We start from the raw sequence: 20914 nt of genomic DNA, 5'->3' as shown, positions 1-20914 counted from the left end.
AAAAAATTTTGTTCTTAATAGAAGTAAATTTTCTTGCCTTGAGAAAATTTTTCTCTTGCTCCAAAAAATTAAATATCTTGATAGTAAATTTTCATTAATATTTTTATTGACTAACATGTCAAATTGGAAGATCAAATAATATTAAATCATTTATTTTCATTTCATATGTATAATTACACGCTAAAATGATATAAAATGGGTATCAAATATTCAAGAGAAAAATTTTCTTAAGTTGATGAAAGTAATGAATTATTGTGAATCCTATTACAATCTTTAGTAAATCCAAGAAGTGGATTATAAACACAGTAAAAAATTTTGGGTCAATGTTTCAAAAAATTTTGTATCAAATATTTAACACTTTTATGTGTTAATTCAACATTTATAGTGTTAAATTGACACAAAAAAATTATTTTATTAACACAAAAAAGTGTTAAATATTTAACACAAAAATTTTTTGACGGATTGACGAAAATGTTTTTACTGTAATGGTACATGGAAATAACAAGTAACACTGAATATTATACTGGGTAAAAAAATTTTCAGATAGCAGCTAGTATAATCCAGATTACAATGAGTATAATCCAGATATCACTCAGTATAATCTGGATTATACTGGCTACTATTTGAAAATTTGTTTCACCACAGATATCACTGAGTATAATCTGGGATGATATCAAGTGTCATCTTGTTCTTTCCATGTAAATGAAAAGAATTGGATTGAACTTTGGAATTCAACAAAATTTAAATAAAATTAATTTGACTTAAAAAAAAAGTTGATCTTACAAGATATAAAAGTTGTAAAAAAATAAATAATCTTAATGACTTACCTAAACATATTTATAAAAAAAAAAAAAAAAAAAAAAATAAATCTTGACTAACTGCTTGTCAATTACCAGTGAACCGCGAAAGTTTGTTAAATAAATAAAAGTTACTCAACTAAAAAGGCAAGTAATTAAGTGACAAATATATAAATACAGTTAAAAATAATCAGTAAACAAAATTAGTCAGATTAAAAATAGCAAAACTGAGAAATAAATCAGAGAAAAATTTATTCTCATGATTCACCATGAGAAATGATAAATAAAATAAATAAAAATAAAATAAACTAGCTATTTTAAATTCTAAATTATAAAATATAATATATAATACCGGCAACCAGTTCCAGTAGAGATTAATTAATTACATACAAATGTCGTCGTGTGTTACATGTGTGTCTTTCGAAAGATCTCGTATAAATATAAAATAAAAAGAATATTTTTATTTTATTAATATACACACCCAATATATTTGCTTCTCTCCTTATCGGTCCTATCCCCGTTTGTTAATAAAGTTTTCTCAGTGATTTATGCACATGTCACTTGTAACATGCTGTGCTACCTGAAATATCTGGTATATATCTTCGGTATCGGCGTGTAAACCCAATAATGTCTTTTACTCCTGGGGCAGGGGCAGGGAGCGTGGGTCGGCCACGACGACGATCGTCAGATAAAGATAAAGGCGACATACATTTATAATAACAAAAATAACAATAATAATAACCATAATATATATAAATATCCATATCGATATCCCTGAGTGCACACAAAGGGTTGAGCTTAACACACAAGAGAAAATTAAAAGATTTATTTCCATCGGTTTTATCTATCCGGGTCTCATCAATCTTTCCTCATCTTCCTCCGCAGATATCTCGGTAATCCTTGACGTGAGACAATGAATCACCAACTCTTTTCGTTTATTCTCTTTCGCCATCGTCATCATCATCATATTCCAATCGCTATCCTACTTAATTTTTTTTTATACTTTTTGTTAATCTTGATTAAAAAAATACACGTGAAAAACTTTTTCCTTTTTTTTTTTTTTTTTTTTTTTTTTATCGATACTTTAATACGACAGTCTGCATTTAAATCCATTGATGACAAAAAATTAATATACTAGAATTTTTATTTTTTATTGACAAAAAATCTCAGCAATATTCAATATTATCTCTGTGTGTAATTAAACTCAAATTTAAAAAATTTAATTAATAATAAAATTATACTTTGAATTCTCTTAATAACAAGATAAAACATATGCGTAATTACAAACTCTGCTTTAACTAATGAGTTTACAACTTTTAATTATAAAACAAGTTTCATTTCAACTGTCAGTTTAATTGAAATAAATTAACTAATAATGAATTTATAAGTACTCAACATTAATTAAATAAACTTTTATTTTACTATTTTCTCGAGATCATTATATGAATAAATGAACATAAATTGTTATCAAACGCTAATTATTATTTTATTCTCAATAACTAAACGCTTAGGCTTATGTATGATGAAAGTTATTACACCCATTTGTATGTATATGGCCAATAGAATAAAACTAGTTTAGGAGGAATTCAATCCGCACCAAATAAAAAGGGATTTAAGTGTGTCAAGTATAATATATATTGATGAAAAATTATTACTTTTACGGTGATGTTTTAAAAATATTATTTATTTGTATCCTTTGAGATTCGTAGTAAAAACTCTTTGCTTAGCTCCCGGTGTAACTCGAGGGGTTCGATGCAAAATACAAGACCGAGACTGACATATATAGAGAGAAAAGTTAATATAACTCCCAATACAAGTTATCTGTGGGTTTATATTAATATGCGGAGTAAATGTGTGAGTACTTTATGGAAGTATCGACGTGTTACGCTACCACCGACCAGCCAACCGTCTGAATAAAGCCTTATATTATATGAATATATTACTTCTCAAAGATTATATTAATATTATTTATTTTTAATAATTTTATAAATTAAAAAAAAATTCGGCAGCCGAAATGGAAGTAGATTTCATAATTTATTACTGAATGCCTAGCCATTGAAAAAAAAATATATATATTGGGTAAGAATGTACAATAGTTTTTGAAAATTCCGACATGAAGTACCAACGACATAGTTCGATTTCTATGAAATCTACACAGAAAAAAAATTAACTTGATTCAAGAGAAACATTCTTGAACCAAGAATATAATTTTGAAGAGGGTGTCTTGAATCATGACGGAAAATTCTTGAATCAATTTAAATTTCCTTAAATTAAGAAAAATTTTCTTAAATCAAGAATTTTTCTCCTCAAATCAAGAATATTAAGCTCTTCGAAAATATATACTTGATTCTAGAATATTTTTTTTTCTGTGTACTGAAAATTATAAGAAGTCATTTCAAATTTTTTGAAAATTCTGACATTTCTATGAAATCTACTCAAATTTTCATTAACTAGAATTAACTTTTAATTTGCTGTCATTTCTGACACAATTGATTAAGAAAGATAATGCAGCATGTGAATTGAAGCTTATTTAATAAGCTTTCAGATGAAATTTACGAAAAAAACGAAGTCATCGCATTCAAAAGTTATTGCAAGAAAAACCAAAAAAAGTTGAATTTTTTCGCGATTTTTGAAATTTTTAATCTGCTCTTATTCGTGATCTACTTGATTGAGGGAAATAAATTAGCATGGAAATTGAATTTACAAAAATATGAAAAGTTATTGCAAGGAAAACCAAAAAAAGTTGAATTTTTCAAAATTTTTCAAAATTTTGAATCAGCACGTATTTCTAAAATAACCGACCGATTCAGCTCATCCTTGAACTTAACCTCGGTAATTATCCGTAGAATATGGACGCTAAGTTTAATAAAGATCCGTTAAAAATTGAGAGAGTTAGAGTAGAGACAAGGCCGGTTATATCGTATATACATAAACTTTTGAATCATATACATTTTCTGACTCAGATTGACGAGCTGAGTAAGAATATACAAAAATTTTTTGAAAATTCTGACATGAGGACCAATGCAATAGTTAGATTTATATGAAATCTATTAAAAATAATGATTGAGTATCAATTTATTTAGAATTTGAATAAAATTTCAAAATAAATTTTTGTTTATAATTAATAAATATTTATTAAATCATTTACTACAGAAAAATTATTAATTAAAATTCATTATATTTTTTTTTTAATAATTGAATTTAAAAAAAATATTGTCAGTTTTATTTTTTATTAAATAATTAAGAACAAAAAAAAAGACACGGATAGACAAAAAGGGTGTTGATAATAAATTGTGTCCGGTAACCGGTGTACCGAGCAGTGTTATATAAAGAGTTATTAAAGTTGTAGAATGTGTGTAGAGCGTAATTTGGTTAACTGTGTGTGAATAATAAAATAATACGGACAGTATCTTATTCAGTTAGTTAATCTTTAATCTTTCATCTCGGATGATTATTTCTTTAGTAAATACATTCGCATGGGCTGCAAACTGAGAATGGATGAGTGGATGATGAGGAGGGACAGTTAAGAGTTCAGGCTAAAGAAAAAAATAAACGACCCGAGAGAATATGGATACATGACTAAATAAAAATAAAAATAAAAACAACAGTGAGAGTTAAGGGTTTTTTAATTCACCAGGAGAGCCGGAGAAGACACACCAGACTGAGCTGCTGGCTGAAGAAGAGCCCAGACTCCGAACTCGGTCCATTTTTCATTGCATAGGTACTCACTGCATGCGCCGTCGAGTGAAAGAGACCTCCGAGAAAAAAGGATGCGAGGATGAATAAAAAAATATATAAAATAAAAGAAAAAAATATCGCGTGTGTAAACGGCACTCTCAGCTCTTTAGTGTGTGCTCCCGGAGGTTCCTCGATCCTACGAAGCTACGTCCTAACCTCTTCTCTTCGTTCATTTACTTTCCATCCGTCTTTTTTTTTTTTTTTTTTTTTTAGTTTTTTTATTTAGCTTCTGTTATATACTTTTACCCTTTTCTCCACGCCAACGATGTAAAAATTGTCTCGACTCGACGAGGATATTCTATCTACTCAAGTATCTACTGTGTCCCTAGATCAGTGCTACTCATCCACTTAATTCTATCCAAAATATCTTTATTTTCTTACTATCAATTTTTAGTGCAAGTAAATTAATGAAAAATATATTAAATAAAAATTTAATTTCATGTTAAGAAAAAAAATTCATTAAATTTTGATAAATTAATTTATTTATTAACGGGGTATTCTCGTCTGGTCTGGTCTTAAAGAAGAAAAAATAGCAATTTTTTACATTTTACTCAGAAAACAGCAATTTTTATGAAATTATAAATTATATAAAAATGTTTTTTAAAATTAAGTCTTCTAAAGTGTATTTTAAATTATTGGAAAAAGTTTGATTTTATAGATTTTTTTAGGAGTCAATTTTTTATTTAAAGTTTTTGGAGAAGTTTTTTATAGTTTTTTAGTTCTACAAATTTTTTCGGTCACATTTGTCCATTAAGGGGTATTCTGGTCTAGAAGCCTAAATTTTAGGTATTTTTCAAACTAACATAAAAAAAGATGAAAAACATTTTTACCATCCGTTTTTTTAAATGATGTTTATTGACATTTCAAGAATATAAAAAAAAAAAATTGAAAAAAAAAAAACAAACATAAATTTGACAAGTTACAGGCCAGTGAAGTGGGGGTTACAAAAAAAAACGGTGCACCCTGGTTGATATAATTCCAGCCCTTGTAGTGATCTGAAATAAAAAAATTTAGAAAATTCTCAATCTGTAAAGATGTCGCTATTGCGTTGACTTTAGCCAAAAAAAAAAAAAAAAAAAAAATTCACAAAATAGCGTCGACATAAAATGTCAATTTTTTTTTACCTTTTCGAATTTTTTAAAAATGCTCCAAATTGAAATTTTTAAAAATCCAAGGCAATCGCGATAGACAGATATATAAAGAAGATTCTCACCAAATTTCAAAGGAATCAGTTGGGTAGAACTTGAGATATCATGTCAACCACTTCAAAAAAAGTAGTTTCGAGAAAACCGCGTTTAAAGTTTGAGAAACAATTCAGTAGAATAACTCGTAAAATAATATTTATTTTTCACTTTGGATTAATCGGCAATCCCAGATCCATACATTGGGCCTTCTTCTACTTCATACTCGATGTTTTGTGAAATTTTTTGTGCTAATCGAGCTGTTCTGCTTTCTTTTAAAAAAGCAGAAGCTGAAGCAACTGCGTCACAAAATCCACTGTATCTCCGAAAATAATTCGAATTTTGAAAAATCCATTTAAGGACATATTTTTAAGGATCTAAATTTCGAAAATATGTAAAAAAAATCGATTTTTTTTCAAATTTCTAGACCAGAATACCCTCTTAAGTAATTTTTGACATTAATTTTATATTCAAACTTCAAACTAAAAATTTCTTAACAGTTAAAAAAATATTTACTATGTTTAATAAATAATTTATTAAATCATTAATTAAAAAAATGTATTTATTAACTATTAATGAAATAAAATAAATATTAGAAACACTGTCCTAAAAAAAAAATAAAGAAAATTTCTAACTTATAAATTTATAAAGAAACAATTAAAAGAGTATAAATATTAAAAGTGTCAAATGGCAAAAAATTAGATTGTTATCGTAACTGCGTGAGGTAATGAACTCTCGGCCGAGGTCTTTAAGGTGAAGTAAAAGCAAAAGAATAAGTAGAAGTGAAAGAGCTGGCCAGGAGGCAAAAGTTTAAGAGTTAAAGATGGAGGACAACCGCGTCTACTCAGTACCACGAGTACGGGTCGTGACTGCAGCATCACGAGCAGAGGAATATCGCGCCTACCTGTAGTTTATTTAAGAAAACTCCACGGGACATCGAAGAAGATCCTTTTCTATCCTCTATTCTCCTCTACCTCAACATAATATTATATTATATTTTATTATAATATAATTTTTATTCTTTTTATTCTTTTCCACTCGACTGCTGCCTCGTCAGACGTTAATATTTTCTACCTCGTTGGATCCCCTCTCCCCTTGACCTCCTGCACCTACCCACAGTCGTGCATAGAAAAAGGAGGAAAATAATTTATGCGTTAAATTCTGCACAAGACAGTGCACTGACATGGTTAGCGAAAGATACTTATATTACACTGAGTTGTAAAATAAATAATGAATAATATTAAGTCCCAGCAAATTTATTTATCTCTTTGACGTATTTTCTCATTTTCTTCTACGATTTTTTTTTTATTTTAAATTCCAATTTGTTGTAATTTAATTAAATTTATTTTATTTTATTTTTCTTAAAATAATTTTCGAAGATGGAAATAATTTTTTATTTGCAATGTGGTACAGTGAACAGGAAGCGGAGGCAATATTTCTTGAATGGACTGTAGCCATGCGAGCGTGATTTACATACAAGAAGTGTATATCATAACCCAAACAACGGTCTGCGTATATCCGTGGCAGGGCGGGCTTCTAAAACTGATTCATTGCCGGGAGTGCTCTGTTCTCTTTCCAACTAAACTAAACTCTTATTCTTATATATATATATATATATATATATATATATATATATATATATATATATATATATATATATATATATATGTATATATATATATATATATACATTTACTCTTCTGATTCATCATGTCCTTTTATCTCCTTTCCCTCTTTTCTCAACGATAGTTCTCTACAGCTTCTTCCATATATATTATATAGTACAGACATCTCGCGTCCTTACATCATCCTTTTTATTTATCTTCTGTAGGGCATTTCGCCCACAAACTGTTCATCCCAACCGGTAAAATCCTTCTAATGGGGAGTTATTGCACAGCAAAAATATCCACCATGTTTGCTAAACGTCACGTCAAAATAATATTGTAATTTATTTAATGAATAATGATGTTGGCAATTTTAAAATTCGTGAATCATTTTCCAAACATTACTTTTTTCGATTATTTGTTTTACCCGAAAAAAAAAAAAAAAAAAAAAATGCATTCTCATCAATTTTAAAGAAAGAAAAACGAATTTTACCTGCTGGCATGTATACACTTTGTATTTTTAAACGTCAAACACTCTTAATATTAAAATTCAAGCTCTCAAGAGCTCGAGCAGCCGTTTATTTAGTTTACCAACTAAACATTTCTCTCGAATTATTTATTTGAACTTTAAAACACCGGAGTTTCTTTTTTCTCATTAACGTTATAAGGAAATATAACCTGGCGATTATATTATCCGGCGAGTCAGCACTCGAGTGCTCGACCCGTTATAACTTTTTAAGTAGATAGAAATGAAAGGAGAAAATATGATTCGTCACACTTGATTAAAACAAAAAGCCGTCTTCACACAACTGTCATCGTATTTTTATAAAATTAATAAATTATTAAGTATATGTGTATATATTATTATTAAGTCCCCTGAATCAACAGATATTCTACCACACACGCTGCATATATTACGTATGCATACAACATATAATAACAACTGTTGTTTGAATGTGTGGACCCTATAAATACTTTTGCGTCATCGTGAAAACCCTGGTAATCGACTAATACTGAATAATAACATTAAACCAGTCGTCAGTCAGTTTAACAAACGTTTAAACTAACAGAAACCCCTCGTACAATAACATTTAACATTTCATTGGTTACGGTCACGTGTCACGTGTCCTGAGTCTTAAGCTATTACAATATGCTCTGTCTATTAATATAATCGTCATCTCCCGTTTTAAAGACCAGCTAACCCGATCTTTAAGAAAATACAACACCTATACTGAAAAAAAAAAAAATTCTTGACTTGAGGGTAAATTTTCTTGGCTCAAGAAAATATTAAGGAAGATTTCTTCTAACTCCAAAATAATTTTTGTCTTTCTTAAAATTTTCTTGCTGCAAAAAGTTTTTTTTTGTTCTTATCTTGATATAAAAAAAAAAAAAAAAATAAAAATTGACACCTTAAAAGTGTAAAAATATTCGGAATTTAACGTAAGAATTTTTTGAATGTTCCAGACAGAGCAGTGATGCCAACCTCGAGAGCATAAAAAACCAGGAGGACGCAATGGTACGGAGACGAGTAGTTCCGGAAACCAGTGGTGGAATGCCAGCAATTTTTCTCACAATTATCTTTCCCCTAGTCCTCCTCAGCATAACGACCTCCACATCAGTGTTAGCCGTACCAAATGTGCGTTCAGAATCAGCCTCTGGGCCTGCGAATAGTGTCAACCCTCTGTCAGGAGCCTCGTCCTCAGCATCAGTCTCTTCTGGCTCCTCCGGTTCCTCGGGCTCCTCTCTGCCAGGATCCTCTGGGGCTGGAGTTCCAGCAGCCGGTTCGGGAGCCTCGTCATTATCAGCAGTGTCGTCCTCGTCATCCTCCTCGACGTCCTCGAGTGGGTCAATCGGTGCGATTCCAGGAACAGGTGTCGGTATAGGGGATGGATTGGCAGGCATCGGCCACTCATCATCTGTTCTTGCGTCAAGTGCCAACGGAAATGGCAGGTGTGAGGACATCACGATCCCAATGTGTCGAGGAATTGGGTACAACCTGACAGCGATGCCCAACGAGCTTAACCACGATACTCAGGATGAAGCGGGGCTGGAGGTCCATCAGTTCTGGCCGCTGGTGGAGATAAAGTGCTCTCCGGACTTGAAATTCTTCCTCTGCTCGATGTACACGCCGATTTGCCTGCCGGAGTACAGCAAGCCCTTACCAGCTTGCCGAAGCGTCTGCGAGAGGGCTCGCGCGGGTTGTGCCCCTCTGATGCAGCAGTACGGCTTCTCCTGGCCGGAGAGAATGGCCTGCGAGCGGCTGCCCAATCAGGGCGACCCGGAGAACCTCTGCATGGAGCAAGACAACCACACTAGCAGCGGCGGCTCTGGAGGGTCAGGAGGCCCAGCTAGCATGGCTCCCCTACCTCCAGGACCTCCGCGGCCCCCTCGACCTACTAAACCCTCAACGACCTCTCGTTGCAAAGGCAAGAACTCAAAAAACTGTCAGCATCCTCCAGGGGAAAGGGCAAGGGACTGCTTGTGCCGTTGCAAAGCTCCCCTCGTGCCTCTGGGGGTAACAAGCAGCGGCATAGGCACAAGCGGCCACGCGGCGGGAATCCTGGGAGTGGGGGCCGGAGCCACCCACATCGTCGGGGTCCCGGTTTCGCCAATCGGACTGGACACGATAACCTTAACAAACAACCCGAACTACCCGGGCATTGCCGGGGTAAGAGACTGCACTCTGCCCTGCCACGGAGTACTCCTCTCCCCCGAGGAGAGAGGCTTCGCAGCGGTCTGGCTAACTCTCTGGAGCGGCCTCTGCGCCGCAAGCACCCTCACAACCGTAATCACCTTCCTCATCGACACTCAGCGGTTTAAGTACCCGGAAAGGCCGATTGTCTTCTTATCAGCTTGCTACTTCGTAGTATCTCTAGGGTACTTGGCAAGGAGTGTGTTGGGCCACGAGGAGATTGCTTGCGATGGCCCAGCGCTGAGATCAGGAGCTCAAGGCCCAGGGACCTGCGTCACCGTTTTTCTCATGATTTACTTCTTCGGAATGGCCTCGTCAGTCTGGTGGGTCATTTTGGCGTTCACCTGGTTCCTGGCAGCGGGTCTAAAGTGGGGAAACGAGGCGATAACTTCCTACTCCCAGTACTTTCATTTAGCAGCCTGGCTGACCCCGACGGCCCAAACGGTGTGGGCTCTTCTGGCTGGAGGAATTGCTGGGGACCCGGTGGCCGGAGTCTGCACAGTCGCGCCGGAGGGAGTCCAGAAATTCATCCTCGTGCCTCTTCTAGTCTACTTACTCCTCGGGACGAGTTTCCTTCTAGCCGGGTTCGTCAGTCTCTTCAGGATACGTTCGGTGATAAAAAGACAGCCCGGCGCGAAGGCGGACAAGCTGGAGAAGCTGATGATCCGGATCGGAGTCTTCTCGGTGCTCTACACAGTGCCAGCTAGCGCAGTTTTGGGATGCTACTTGTACGAGTCGACTCAACGCGACGAGTGGATCGCTCACCTGGCGTGTCCTTGCAGGCCCCAATCAAAGCCCATATATTCAATCCTGATGCTGAAGTACTTCATGGCGCTGGCGGTGGGAATAACTTCCGGAGTCTGGATCTGGAGTGGCAAGACTCTGGACTCCTGGAGGCGGCTCTGGAGACGCTTGTTCGGCGGCGGAGTTGCCGCTGGCGGAAACACCGGCCTTGCGGGGGTCACAGGGGTCAGCGGAATCGGAAGCGCGAGCATGAAGGGACGGTCTATGATGCCCAGCTACACGGCCTCCGGGCCTGGAAGTGCGCTCCTTCCACCTGGGAGCGTCGCCAGCGCCTCCCAGCACCACTTGCATCATCATGTACTGAAACAACCCCCGCTGTCGCACGTATGACGTCACCAGTCGGCGGGAGGCGACATGAACTCGGCTGGGTGCGAGCCCCAGTCACAGCTACAGCAGTCACAGTTACAGCAGCAGCAACACAACGAAAGGCCTTCCGCCCTGAGCAACTACGGACCCATTTAGCCCTTCGCCTCCGCCTCGTCCAGGAGGCACACACCCGCCCACACTGCGCCACACACCCCACACAGTGCTGCCACTATCTACTCCAGGCGCTCGCTGGCTTCTACCACGGGACCTCTCACCCCTGCCCACGGTCTCGCGCCCTCTTACACTCAAGCTACTGATGTCTGATCAAATCTCTCATCTTCTTTTGGTAACAACCTATGGTAGCTTTTTTGATTAATTTATTAATTCAGTAATTAATGTAACAAACTAATTTATTTATCGAATTAGTGCACAGTAAAAAATTTTGCGGCAAAAAATTTTGTGTTAAAATTTTTAACATTTTTTTGTGTTGATTTAACAAAAAAAAATTTTTAATTTACACACAAAAGTGTTCAATGTTTAACACAAAAATTTTTAACACTAAATTTTTTGACGCAAAATTTTTTACTGTGTGCACGGAAAAAACAAGATGACACTGAATATCATCCCAAATTATACTGAATGAAAAAAATGTCAGATAGTAGCTAGTATAATCCAGATTACAATGAGTATAATCCAGATATCAACTAGTATAATCTGGATTATACTGGCTACTATCTGAAATTTGTTTTCACCACAGATATCACTGAGTATAATCTGGGATGATATCCAGTATCATCTTGTTCTTTGCGTGTGGGTGAAAAAAATATTGCCATATATTTTTGCCGTATATACGTAAAAATTTTGGATAATTTGTCGAGAAATTGACTGATTATTTAAAATAATTATCGAGTCAACGTAGCAGTGATTTTTGTTTATTTTTTTTTAATTGATAATATATTTAAAAATATGTATATTTAATTTTATTTTTTTATCGACGCCGGGGAAAGTTTTACCGTCCGTGTGAGACTAAAATTAAAGGAAAATAAAAAAAAAAAATTTTTTTAAAATGGCACGACTTTGTCTCTGGCTAGTAATAAGTACTAAGTAACACTAGTGAGTGTAAAAATAAAATTTTGAATGCTTTGTATGTTTAATATATTTAATGAAAAGTGAGAATGAATATAATATTAATAATAATAATAATATTGGTTTATTTAAAAGCCCTAAGATTTCTCCTCCTTGAAATATTTTTTTTTTTTGACTTTATAGGCTCGAGTGCATGTCCGTCTCTATTTAAATAAAAATAATATTAATAATATTGATAATGATAAATATATATATATATATATATATATATATATATATATATATATATATATATATATATATATATATATATATATTGTGGATGTATTTATATAGCTGCTTGGTCTACTGATAGTAGGGCGAATAAAACATTAAGTTTTATTAAAAAATTTGAAGGATGTATAGGGTAGTTTTTACTGTGGAAATTAAAAAAAAAATGATTATTATTATTATAATTATTAAAGTGTAAATATTTAAATAAATATATAATTAGATGATAGTGTCATTGTAAATAACAGTAAAAATAATGAATGATTGGGGAAATTTTTTTGTACAGAATTCGAGTCACGAGAGAGAAATCTTCGGCAGATATTTTATAATAAAATAATTATTATTAATTATTCAATAATGTGTGATTATTATTAAAAAAAACAAACAAAAGTATATAAATATAAATAAATATATAAATATAAATATATATATGATAGAGCAGTTTTTTTTACCGTGAGATTAATAATTAATGAGATAACTGGTCATTGTTTAATATTCCATAGATTTGATATAATATATTAAATATTATATTATGACACATAAAAATTAATAAAAATTAAAATGAAAATCTTTACTCTCCGATGTACTTTATCGTTTTGCTAATTCCACTTATTATTAAGTAAAATAATAATAATAATAATAATTAACAATTAACAAAAGACAGGGAGAGAAAGAGATTGATTTTTTATGTATTGATAAATACAAAAAACAAATTAATCACGTGCACCGTAGTTTAACACTGAATGTTATGTGTATACGTGAAAGTAGTATTGGAAGTCTTCGAGACCCTATAATTATTATTATAATATTAATAATTAATGCTAATAATAATATTTTATGATCTCCGCCGAGTACACGGAAAAAAAATTAGCTCTCTTTTTTTTTCATTTTATTTAAAATTATTTTATTTTAATTTTTATAAAATTTTTTTAGTAAAATTATTTTATTTTAATTTTTATAAAATTTTTTTAATAAAATTATTTTATTTTAATTTTTGTAAAATTTTTTTTTACTAAAATTGATGAAAAAAAAATTTTTTTTTCCGTGTAAAAATAAATCAGTTTGTAGTTGTAGAGACCAAAATGCAATTATCAAATAAATAAGTCATTTAAGTCACTGTTAAACAATAAATCCAATAAAATAATAACATTTTGACTCATTTAATTGCCAAGTGTAAAGTCAATTCTAAAACAAATGCGTGTTTAAAAAAAAAAAAATAAAAATTCAAAACAATTTTCAATTGAAAAATAAATTTAGTAGGAAAAAATAAAAATTAAATTAACCGATACCTGCCTCATGCAAACGTCTTGTCAGACTTTTACTTGCCAAATGCAAAAAATCATCTTAATAAAAATTATTATTATTATTAATAAATTAACAATACTGAGAAGAAGTAAAATAAACACGCAATTTAAGTGAATAAATGGATGAACAAATTAAAAATTGATATAATTAACAAAACGTAATTAAATGTAATTGTAATTGTAAACTGTAATGTAAGAACGTATTGAGTAGGAAAAAGTCACGGAGAATTAGTCTCACATATCAGATAAAACTTTAAATCTAATTTTAAGTACTAGAATATAATTCTCGTACTGATTGTAACATTTAATTAAAGATTTGGAGGACAAATTAAAAGAAAATAACGAATTAATAAGAGGAATAGATATTCGTAGAGACGAGGGAGAAATGTACGCCTATTTAAATTTGTAAACCATTTTTTGTCACGATTGATGAAAAAATTATAATAAAAAAAAAGAATTTCATTAATTATGGAATTATTATAATTATTTAAAACTCTCTCGGTCTCTACTCTCCAACTGCCATTATGTTTTCTCTTGTTTCCCAAAAGAATAATTATTAATATATTTAAAATAATAATAATATTAATAATAGTGTCAGTTCTAATTAGAATTGACAATTTTTTACCATACGTAAATCAAAATTGTATACGATTTTTAATACATTTTATTATTATTTAATTATACACGCTTGGCTTTTATTTTAACCCATCCTGCATTTTTTATTTTAAATATTTTACTTTCGGCAATAAAGTACCTGATTTATTAGATTACTACACGGAAAAAAGTCAACTGTAAAATTCACTCGGGTTTCGGTTAATTGCACGACTCATGATGCAAAGCATAAGAGAGTGCTTTACGATCAAAAAAATTTTTTTGTCTCATTTCGGCAACTATTTTCATTATTATATACTGGTTTGTTCACAGAATCAAGATATTTTGCATACTAATGTCAAGATAATTTAATGAAGATTAATTCCATGTTTTTTTTTTAATTTATCCAGTGCAATAAAAACGGAAGAAACATCAAATTAGTTTAAAAAATTTTCCTATCCGTCATGTATGAAACCCTGAAAACAGCGTAACTAGCGAAAAAATCCATTCATTGAGTGAAATTTTTTTTTTTTTTATTCTCTGAAAGAATTGTAGGTCACCAAATGCGAATAGCTAGGTAACTTAGTGTCGTTTATTTACAATTAATAAAATTCAATAAAAGTTAAAGGAGTCTATATCTATATATATGGAATACATTTATCCCACTAGAGGTACGTGGGCATAATCATCCTATTTTAGCTGTTTGATATTTTTTTTCACATTCGCTTTATTTTATTACTATTTCATAATTAAATGAACATTATTGAGTCGTGGATTTTTGGATTTCCTAAACTTTTTTTATAGTTTCAAACAGTAAAGCGGACATCGGGGTGACCAAAATTAAAATATTACAGAACTTGATGTAGAAAGTGTAAAAGCCACAATTTATAATTTAATATCGAAAATAAATTATTAGTAGCTGTCACTATAGTAAATAACGACTCTCTCATTTTAAAAAATTACAGTTTCAAACAGTAAAAATTGCCGTTTCAATAAATAGTCCATACTATGAGGAGAAAGGTAACCGGAGTCTATATCCTCGGACAAAATATCCCCGACAAAATATCCTCTAACAAAATATCCTTAAGACAAAATATCCTCAGGATAAAATATCATTTGTCAGAATATCTGTGAACAAAATATCTTAAAATTCATTAAAAAAGAAGTTTAAAAACCAAAATATTATAATGTCAAAAAAGATACGCAAAAACCATGTTAAAAGGGCGCAGCATGATTACCCGCGTTTGTGTCGGTCTAAAATCGAATGAACACACACAATTTAATTCTTTAAATTATGTATTTTTTGTCCAAGGATTTTCTGTCCATGGATATTATGGCTGGAGGATTTTTTGTCATGTGGATATTTTGTCCAAGATATTTTGTCCGAGGATATAGAATCATAGAACCAGAAGAAGGGGGTCTCACTCTGGGAGAATTTAAAATTTGAAACAGTAAAAATTCTACCCTTAAAATATATATTTTACCAGTCCAAGCAAGTCAATAATTATAGTTTCATTTTTAGCGATCATTTTTTAAGTACGATATAATAAATATCAAAGTCATAATTCTTAATTATTATACTTTAACATTTTTGACATTCACATACATGGAAAGAACAAGATGACACTAGATATCATCCCAGATTATACTCAGTGATATCTGTGGTTAAAAAATATTTCAGATAGTAGCTAGAAAAATCTAGATTATACTGCGTGATATCTGGATTATACTTATTATAATCTGGATTATACTCATTATAATCTGGATTATACTAGCTACTGTCTAAAAAAAATTTTCACTTAGTATAACCTAGGATGATATCCAGTGTCATCTTGATTTTTCCGTGTAGAGAATATTACTGTTTGAAATAGTTTTTTCTTCCATGTAAAGAATAAATTGTTGCATTTAAATGATAAATATTACATAGTAATAATTAAAATCACGATTTTCCTGTTTAAAATAGTAATTTTTAGCAGTTGATCATTACTTATTAAAAATAGACTATTATTTATTACAGTTTACTTTTTTCCGTATACGCCATTAAATAGAACAGTTTATTGCATTTTTTTTTTTTTTTAATTTTAGTAGCGTAAATATATCTAACGAAGGTAAGTAAAAATAAATACTTTCCATTGAATTTAAAACTATTGATAAAATATTTGCAGGTTAAAAAATTCAAAGCGTGTCCTAAAGTCCTTAAAATTTATCAAGGACGAGGTCTAAGCCCCAAGAAATGTTTAAATCAGCTTAAATCCTTCAGACACTCTTTCGGAGGAAGAAGGAGAAGAGCATGAGACATCGGATCAAATTTATAGCCCACAGGATATTCTCCTTCCTTTCCATTTAATTTCCATCTCATCCTTATACTTTGTTCTTAGCCTAGTCCTTTCCACAATTTATTCTCTTTTGCTCTTCTTCTTTCTTGCTATTCTGAATGTCTCCCGACGCTATAGTATACTATGTAGGATATGCTCCGCAGCAACTACTACTACTTTATAGCATAGTTGGTATATCTTGGCCATAAACAACTTATACGCACGGCAGTCTGACGTTTACCGCCCACAGTTGGCCCAACAGACCAGATACCAATCTCTCTCTTAGTCATTCTTATTCCTATATACTATATACAGTATACAATATACATAAATATATATTTGCTCGTTAACTTAACCGTTTTCTAACAGACAACACTCCAATCCCACAACAATGTCTTGTAATCGCTATTAAAATAACAATATTTAATTGATGCGAGGCAGTTTAGTAATTTGCAACTCTTATAGACATTGAGACAATAAATTTATCTTTAAAAAAAATTTTGTTTCCTAGATAGTCATATGATAAAATCAGTTTTTTTTTAGTGAAATTTAAGGTCATTGAAAATCCTCTATCTCTAGATACATTTGTAATTAAGAAATGACCTTGTATCTCGTGAACTATTGACATTTTTAAAGATATAAGCTCACCTCGACATTGCACTCATCGAGACCTTTCATTTGAGTACCCACATCAATTTTTCATATATTTATATGTATGATATATATGTATATATGAAAAATATATCAAAATGCATGTGGGTACTCAAATGAAAGCTTTTGATGGGTGTAACATCAGGATGAGCTTATATAATTAAAAACGTCAATATTTAAGAAAGTACAGCACTTTAACAAAAGTCATTATTCAATAAAGTTAAATTTTTATTTTTTATAGCTCACGAGTCACACAGTGACTGCAATGTTGCTAGTGAGAAATTAATTTGTTCAGAATTTTTAATAGAAAATTTGTGAATTTTTATTCAAAATTTCTCTACCTGAATTTAGAAAAATTAAAAAAAAAAAAAAAAGTTACTTTGAAAAAAAAAAAAAAAGTTACTTTGAAAAAAAAAGCAAAAGAAAAATTCTTAAGCCAAGAAGATAATTTTGAAGAGTTTTTTAATCAAGACAGAATTTACTTGAGAAGAAGGGTTTACATTTTTTTTCTCTCTTGCTCTCTATTGGACAAACGAAAGTATCTTTGTCATACTTGTACAACAAATGGAATCTTAAAATGCACTTCATGCATAAATAAATACAAATTTTTAAAAAAGCATTTTGCTCTTCGATAATTTAATTTTCTATCGAAGAGCAAAGCGCTTTTTTTCTAAATTTTATCTTATACATAAGCAAAACACGTTTGAAAATTAACTATCAACCGCTCTTAAACAGAGAAAAATTTCTTTTAAAATATTTTTACTCAAGAAAATTCTTAAAATAATTAACCCGATTGAAGTTAATTTTTTTCTGTGTATATTTTATGACAATTTCGACTTTTGTTAGACCAAAAACCTTCCACATGCTGATTAAAGTTACAAAACGACCACAATAATTTCCATAGACCAGCGGTCGGCTAATTAGCATTCACACACGGAAAGTTGAGCGCTAAGCAAACATCCCCGGATTATTCGCTTGGAATTAAAAAAAAATAGCAAAAAAAAAAGGAAAAGGTAAGGGAGAGAAATAAATAAATGAAAGATTGTAATATGAAAGAAAAAAAAATAAAATTAAAGGGTTCCTACTGTGCGAGAAATATATAAATGTATACCGATTCGCTACCCGGGGATTTGCGTAAATAACATCGCTAGTTTTTTCCGCGCAGCATTTACAACCCGCTCGTACGGCTACCGTTTAATATTTATATCTTTTATTCTTTATTGATTCGGAGGATTTTTTGGCTTTATTCAATTATTGATCCTTTGAGAGTAATTTACAATTTATGAGTTACTTTATTCCGTAAAAAAAAAATTATTAATGGTAAAAATAAATTAAATTGTCCTTTTAAATTATTTGTATACAAAAAAATTTTTTTTTAGATAAATAAAGAACACCAGTACTAATAAATTAGCTCAATTCCATTTACACGAAATTTACAGGGTAAATACCTTTGAATCTATTCTTGAATCCCCGTTTACTTGGAATATACTGGTTAGTTGCTCGACCAATATAAAGAGTAGAGCAAAAGTAACACAAAACACAAAACCCGGCATAACTTAGCAGAGTGCAAGTTGTTAACGAGAAAAGGAGTACAAGACATGACCTAACCGTGACATATTTAGACTAAAACCAGACACAACTATTCCAGACAAGGTTATTCGGGTCCAGTCAATTATTTTACGCATTTACTTGTTGTAACTTTAAATTAAATACAATATTTTCAGTTACTTTCCGAGTCGAAATTTAAATCGTAGATTCAACGTATTGAACGTTCAAATTGTATCTGTGTGGATTTTTACAGAAAAAAATTGAAATTTTTAACTTCTCGCTAAGAAAATTAAAAATGCGTAGTTATTTGAGCAGTTTTAATATTACTATTTTCAGCCATTATTGGTTCTTTTCATATTTATGTACGTTTTTAAGACGTTTTTAACGTCCATTACGTTTAAATGACGATTTTAACGTTCAATACGTTAAATCTACGATTTAAATTTCAACTCGGGTTACTCCCGCAAAATTCTCGCAAAAAAAAATAAAAAGCCTCCTCTGTAGTGACTATAGACAAATAATCAATTGACTTCGAGTTCAACTGGATTTTAATGCGGGCGTTGACTCTACAATTGAACTCACAGATTCATAATGCAACTCTTTAATTTACAATAATACAAACTAATCTTTGTTGCTGCGCACCCATATTCGGAGCAAATTTATTTATCTTGGTGGTTCATTAATGAAAATTATTTTGTGTTTATCAAACGACAGTTCCTATTTTAAATAATAGAAGATGAATCGAAGATTAAAGTGAGTATAAAACTGTCGGTGAGTAATGCACTGAGGAATATAATACAATATAAGTATAGAGAATATTTTAATATTTAAGTATGAGGGTCAAAGAGTCAGGGTGGGTCAGCAGATCTCAGATCATTGCATTGTTTTTAAAGAGCTGTGTTTTAAGTGTCCAGGCTCCGAGTCTACTCTCCATAAGTACATATCAAATAAAATATATTATAAATGTAAGAGAGACTTTTTATCATTTTCCGAGGACTTGTATCGTCTTCAGAAAAATAATTATTTATTTCTTGTGGATCAAGCAGTAAAACAGCGATGGCAAATTTGAAATCCGTATTACTGACAATATTTTCAGATAAGAGATTAATATCTCTCGAAAATTAGTGTTGTAATAAATAAACTCCAGGCACTAATAGATAATTAGTGGACTAGGTGATTAATTATTTAAATAAATAATGTTTTTTGTTTATTATTATAAGCCCATCGGTGATTCAATAGTTGAATGGTAGCTTACCTTGTTGTCCGCCCAGATTTGATTCTTGCTCGATGCAATTTTTTTGTCTATAGTCATTTTATTATCAATTTTTATTGTATTTTTACTTTTTCGACTGAGATTCGACAAAACGGGCCTTATTTAGACATCAATAAATAATAAATAAAATTAACATACTTCTTGATCCACAAGAAATATTTACAAGATTTAAAACCTAATTCTTTTCGGTAATTGTTAAATTATCCAAAAACAATTCGCGTGCCTAAAGGTAAAAGGGCTTATAACAATTTATGCGTCCTTTCACCTTTGCAAAGGTAAAAGGGCGCATATTTTTTTTTATTGCCAATCAAGGAGTAGACCCATTCTACACTCAAAATTGATAAAAAGAATTTTCAAAGGTAAAAGGCCGTATGTCTTTGATTATACGCTCTTTTACTTTTAAGAATTCGAAATTTTGGTGATCTAAAGGTAAAAGGGCGAATAATTTTACAAAGGAACATACTTGTAGTTTAAAAATGTGAAAAAAAAAATTTTTTTCTGTGGTAGTAGCGGCGTAAAACCTTAACTGTACAATTTTTTAAAGTTACAAAAGAAACTATATCCAAAAAACAATAAAATACCCTTGATTATTTTCTCGCTTTTTATTTAAAAAAATATTTATTATAAAATTTAAAAACATGAACAATTATCATGAAATTATAATGTTTGAAAAAATGTGAAATTTAAAAATATTCAAATTTTATAATTTTAAAATATTACAATGTTTTAAAAAAAAGCGGGAAATTTCAAAATA

General features: G+C 31.4%; 1 protein-coding gene across 4 annotated transcripts in view; it reads left to right on the top strand.

Annotated features, from left to right (window-relative positions):
- The window catches only part of Fz2 (frizzled 2), a 91112-nt gene extending 78707 nt beyond the window's left edge, over window positions 1–12405 (top strand). For all 4 annotated transcript variants that reach the window (XM_074254891.1, XM_074254892.1, XM_074254890.1 and 1 more), the window contains exon 2: window positions 8785–12405. In XM_074254891.1, the coding sequence (XP_074110992.1) occupies window positions 8834–11146 (2313 nt within the window). In that variant the 5' untranslated portion in view covers window positions 8785–8833 and the 3' untranslated portion in view covers window positions 11147–12405. The remainder of the gene's footprint in view (window positions 1–8784) is intronic.
- Window positions 12406–20914: the final 8509 nt, after the last annotated feature.

This window comes from Cotesia typhae, unplaced genomic scaffold (genome assembly GCF_013202065.1).
Source record: "Cotesia typhae breed Kobodo isofemale line unplaced genomic scaffold, CoteBio_Ctyphae scaffold_13, whole genome shotgun sequence".
Taxonomy (NCBI): domain Eukaryota; kingdom Metazoa; phylum Arthropoda; class Insecta; order Hymenoptera; family Braconidae; genus Cotesia; species Cotesia typhae.
The sequence above is the reverse complement of the archived record's forward strand: the minus strand, read 5'-3'. Positions and strand labels throughout refer to the sequence as shown.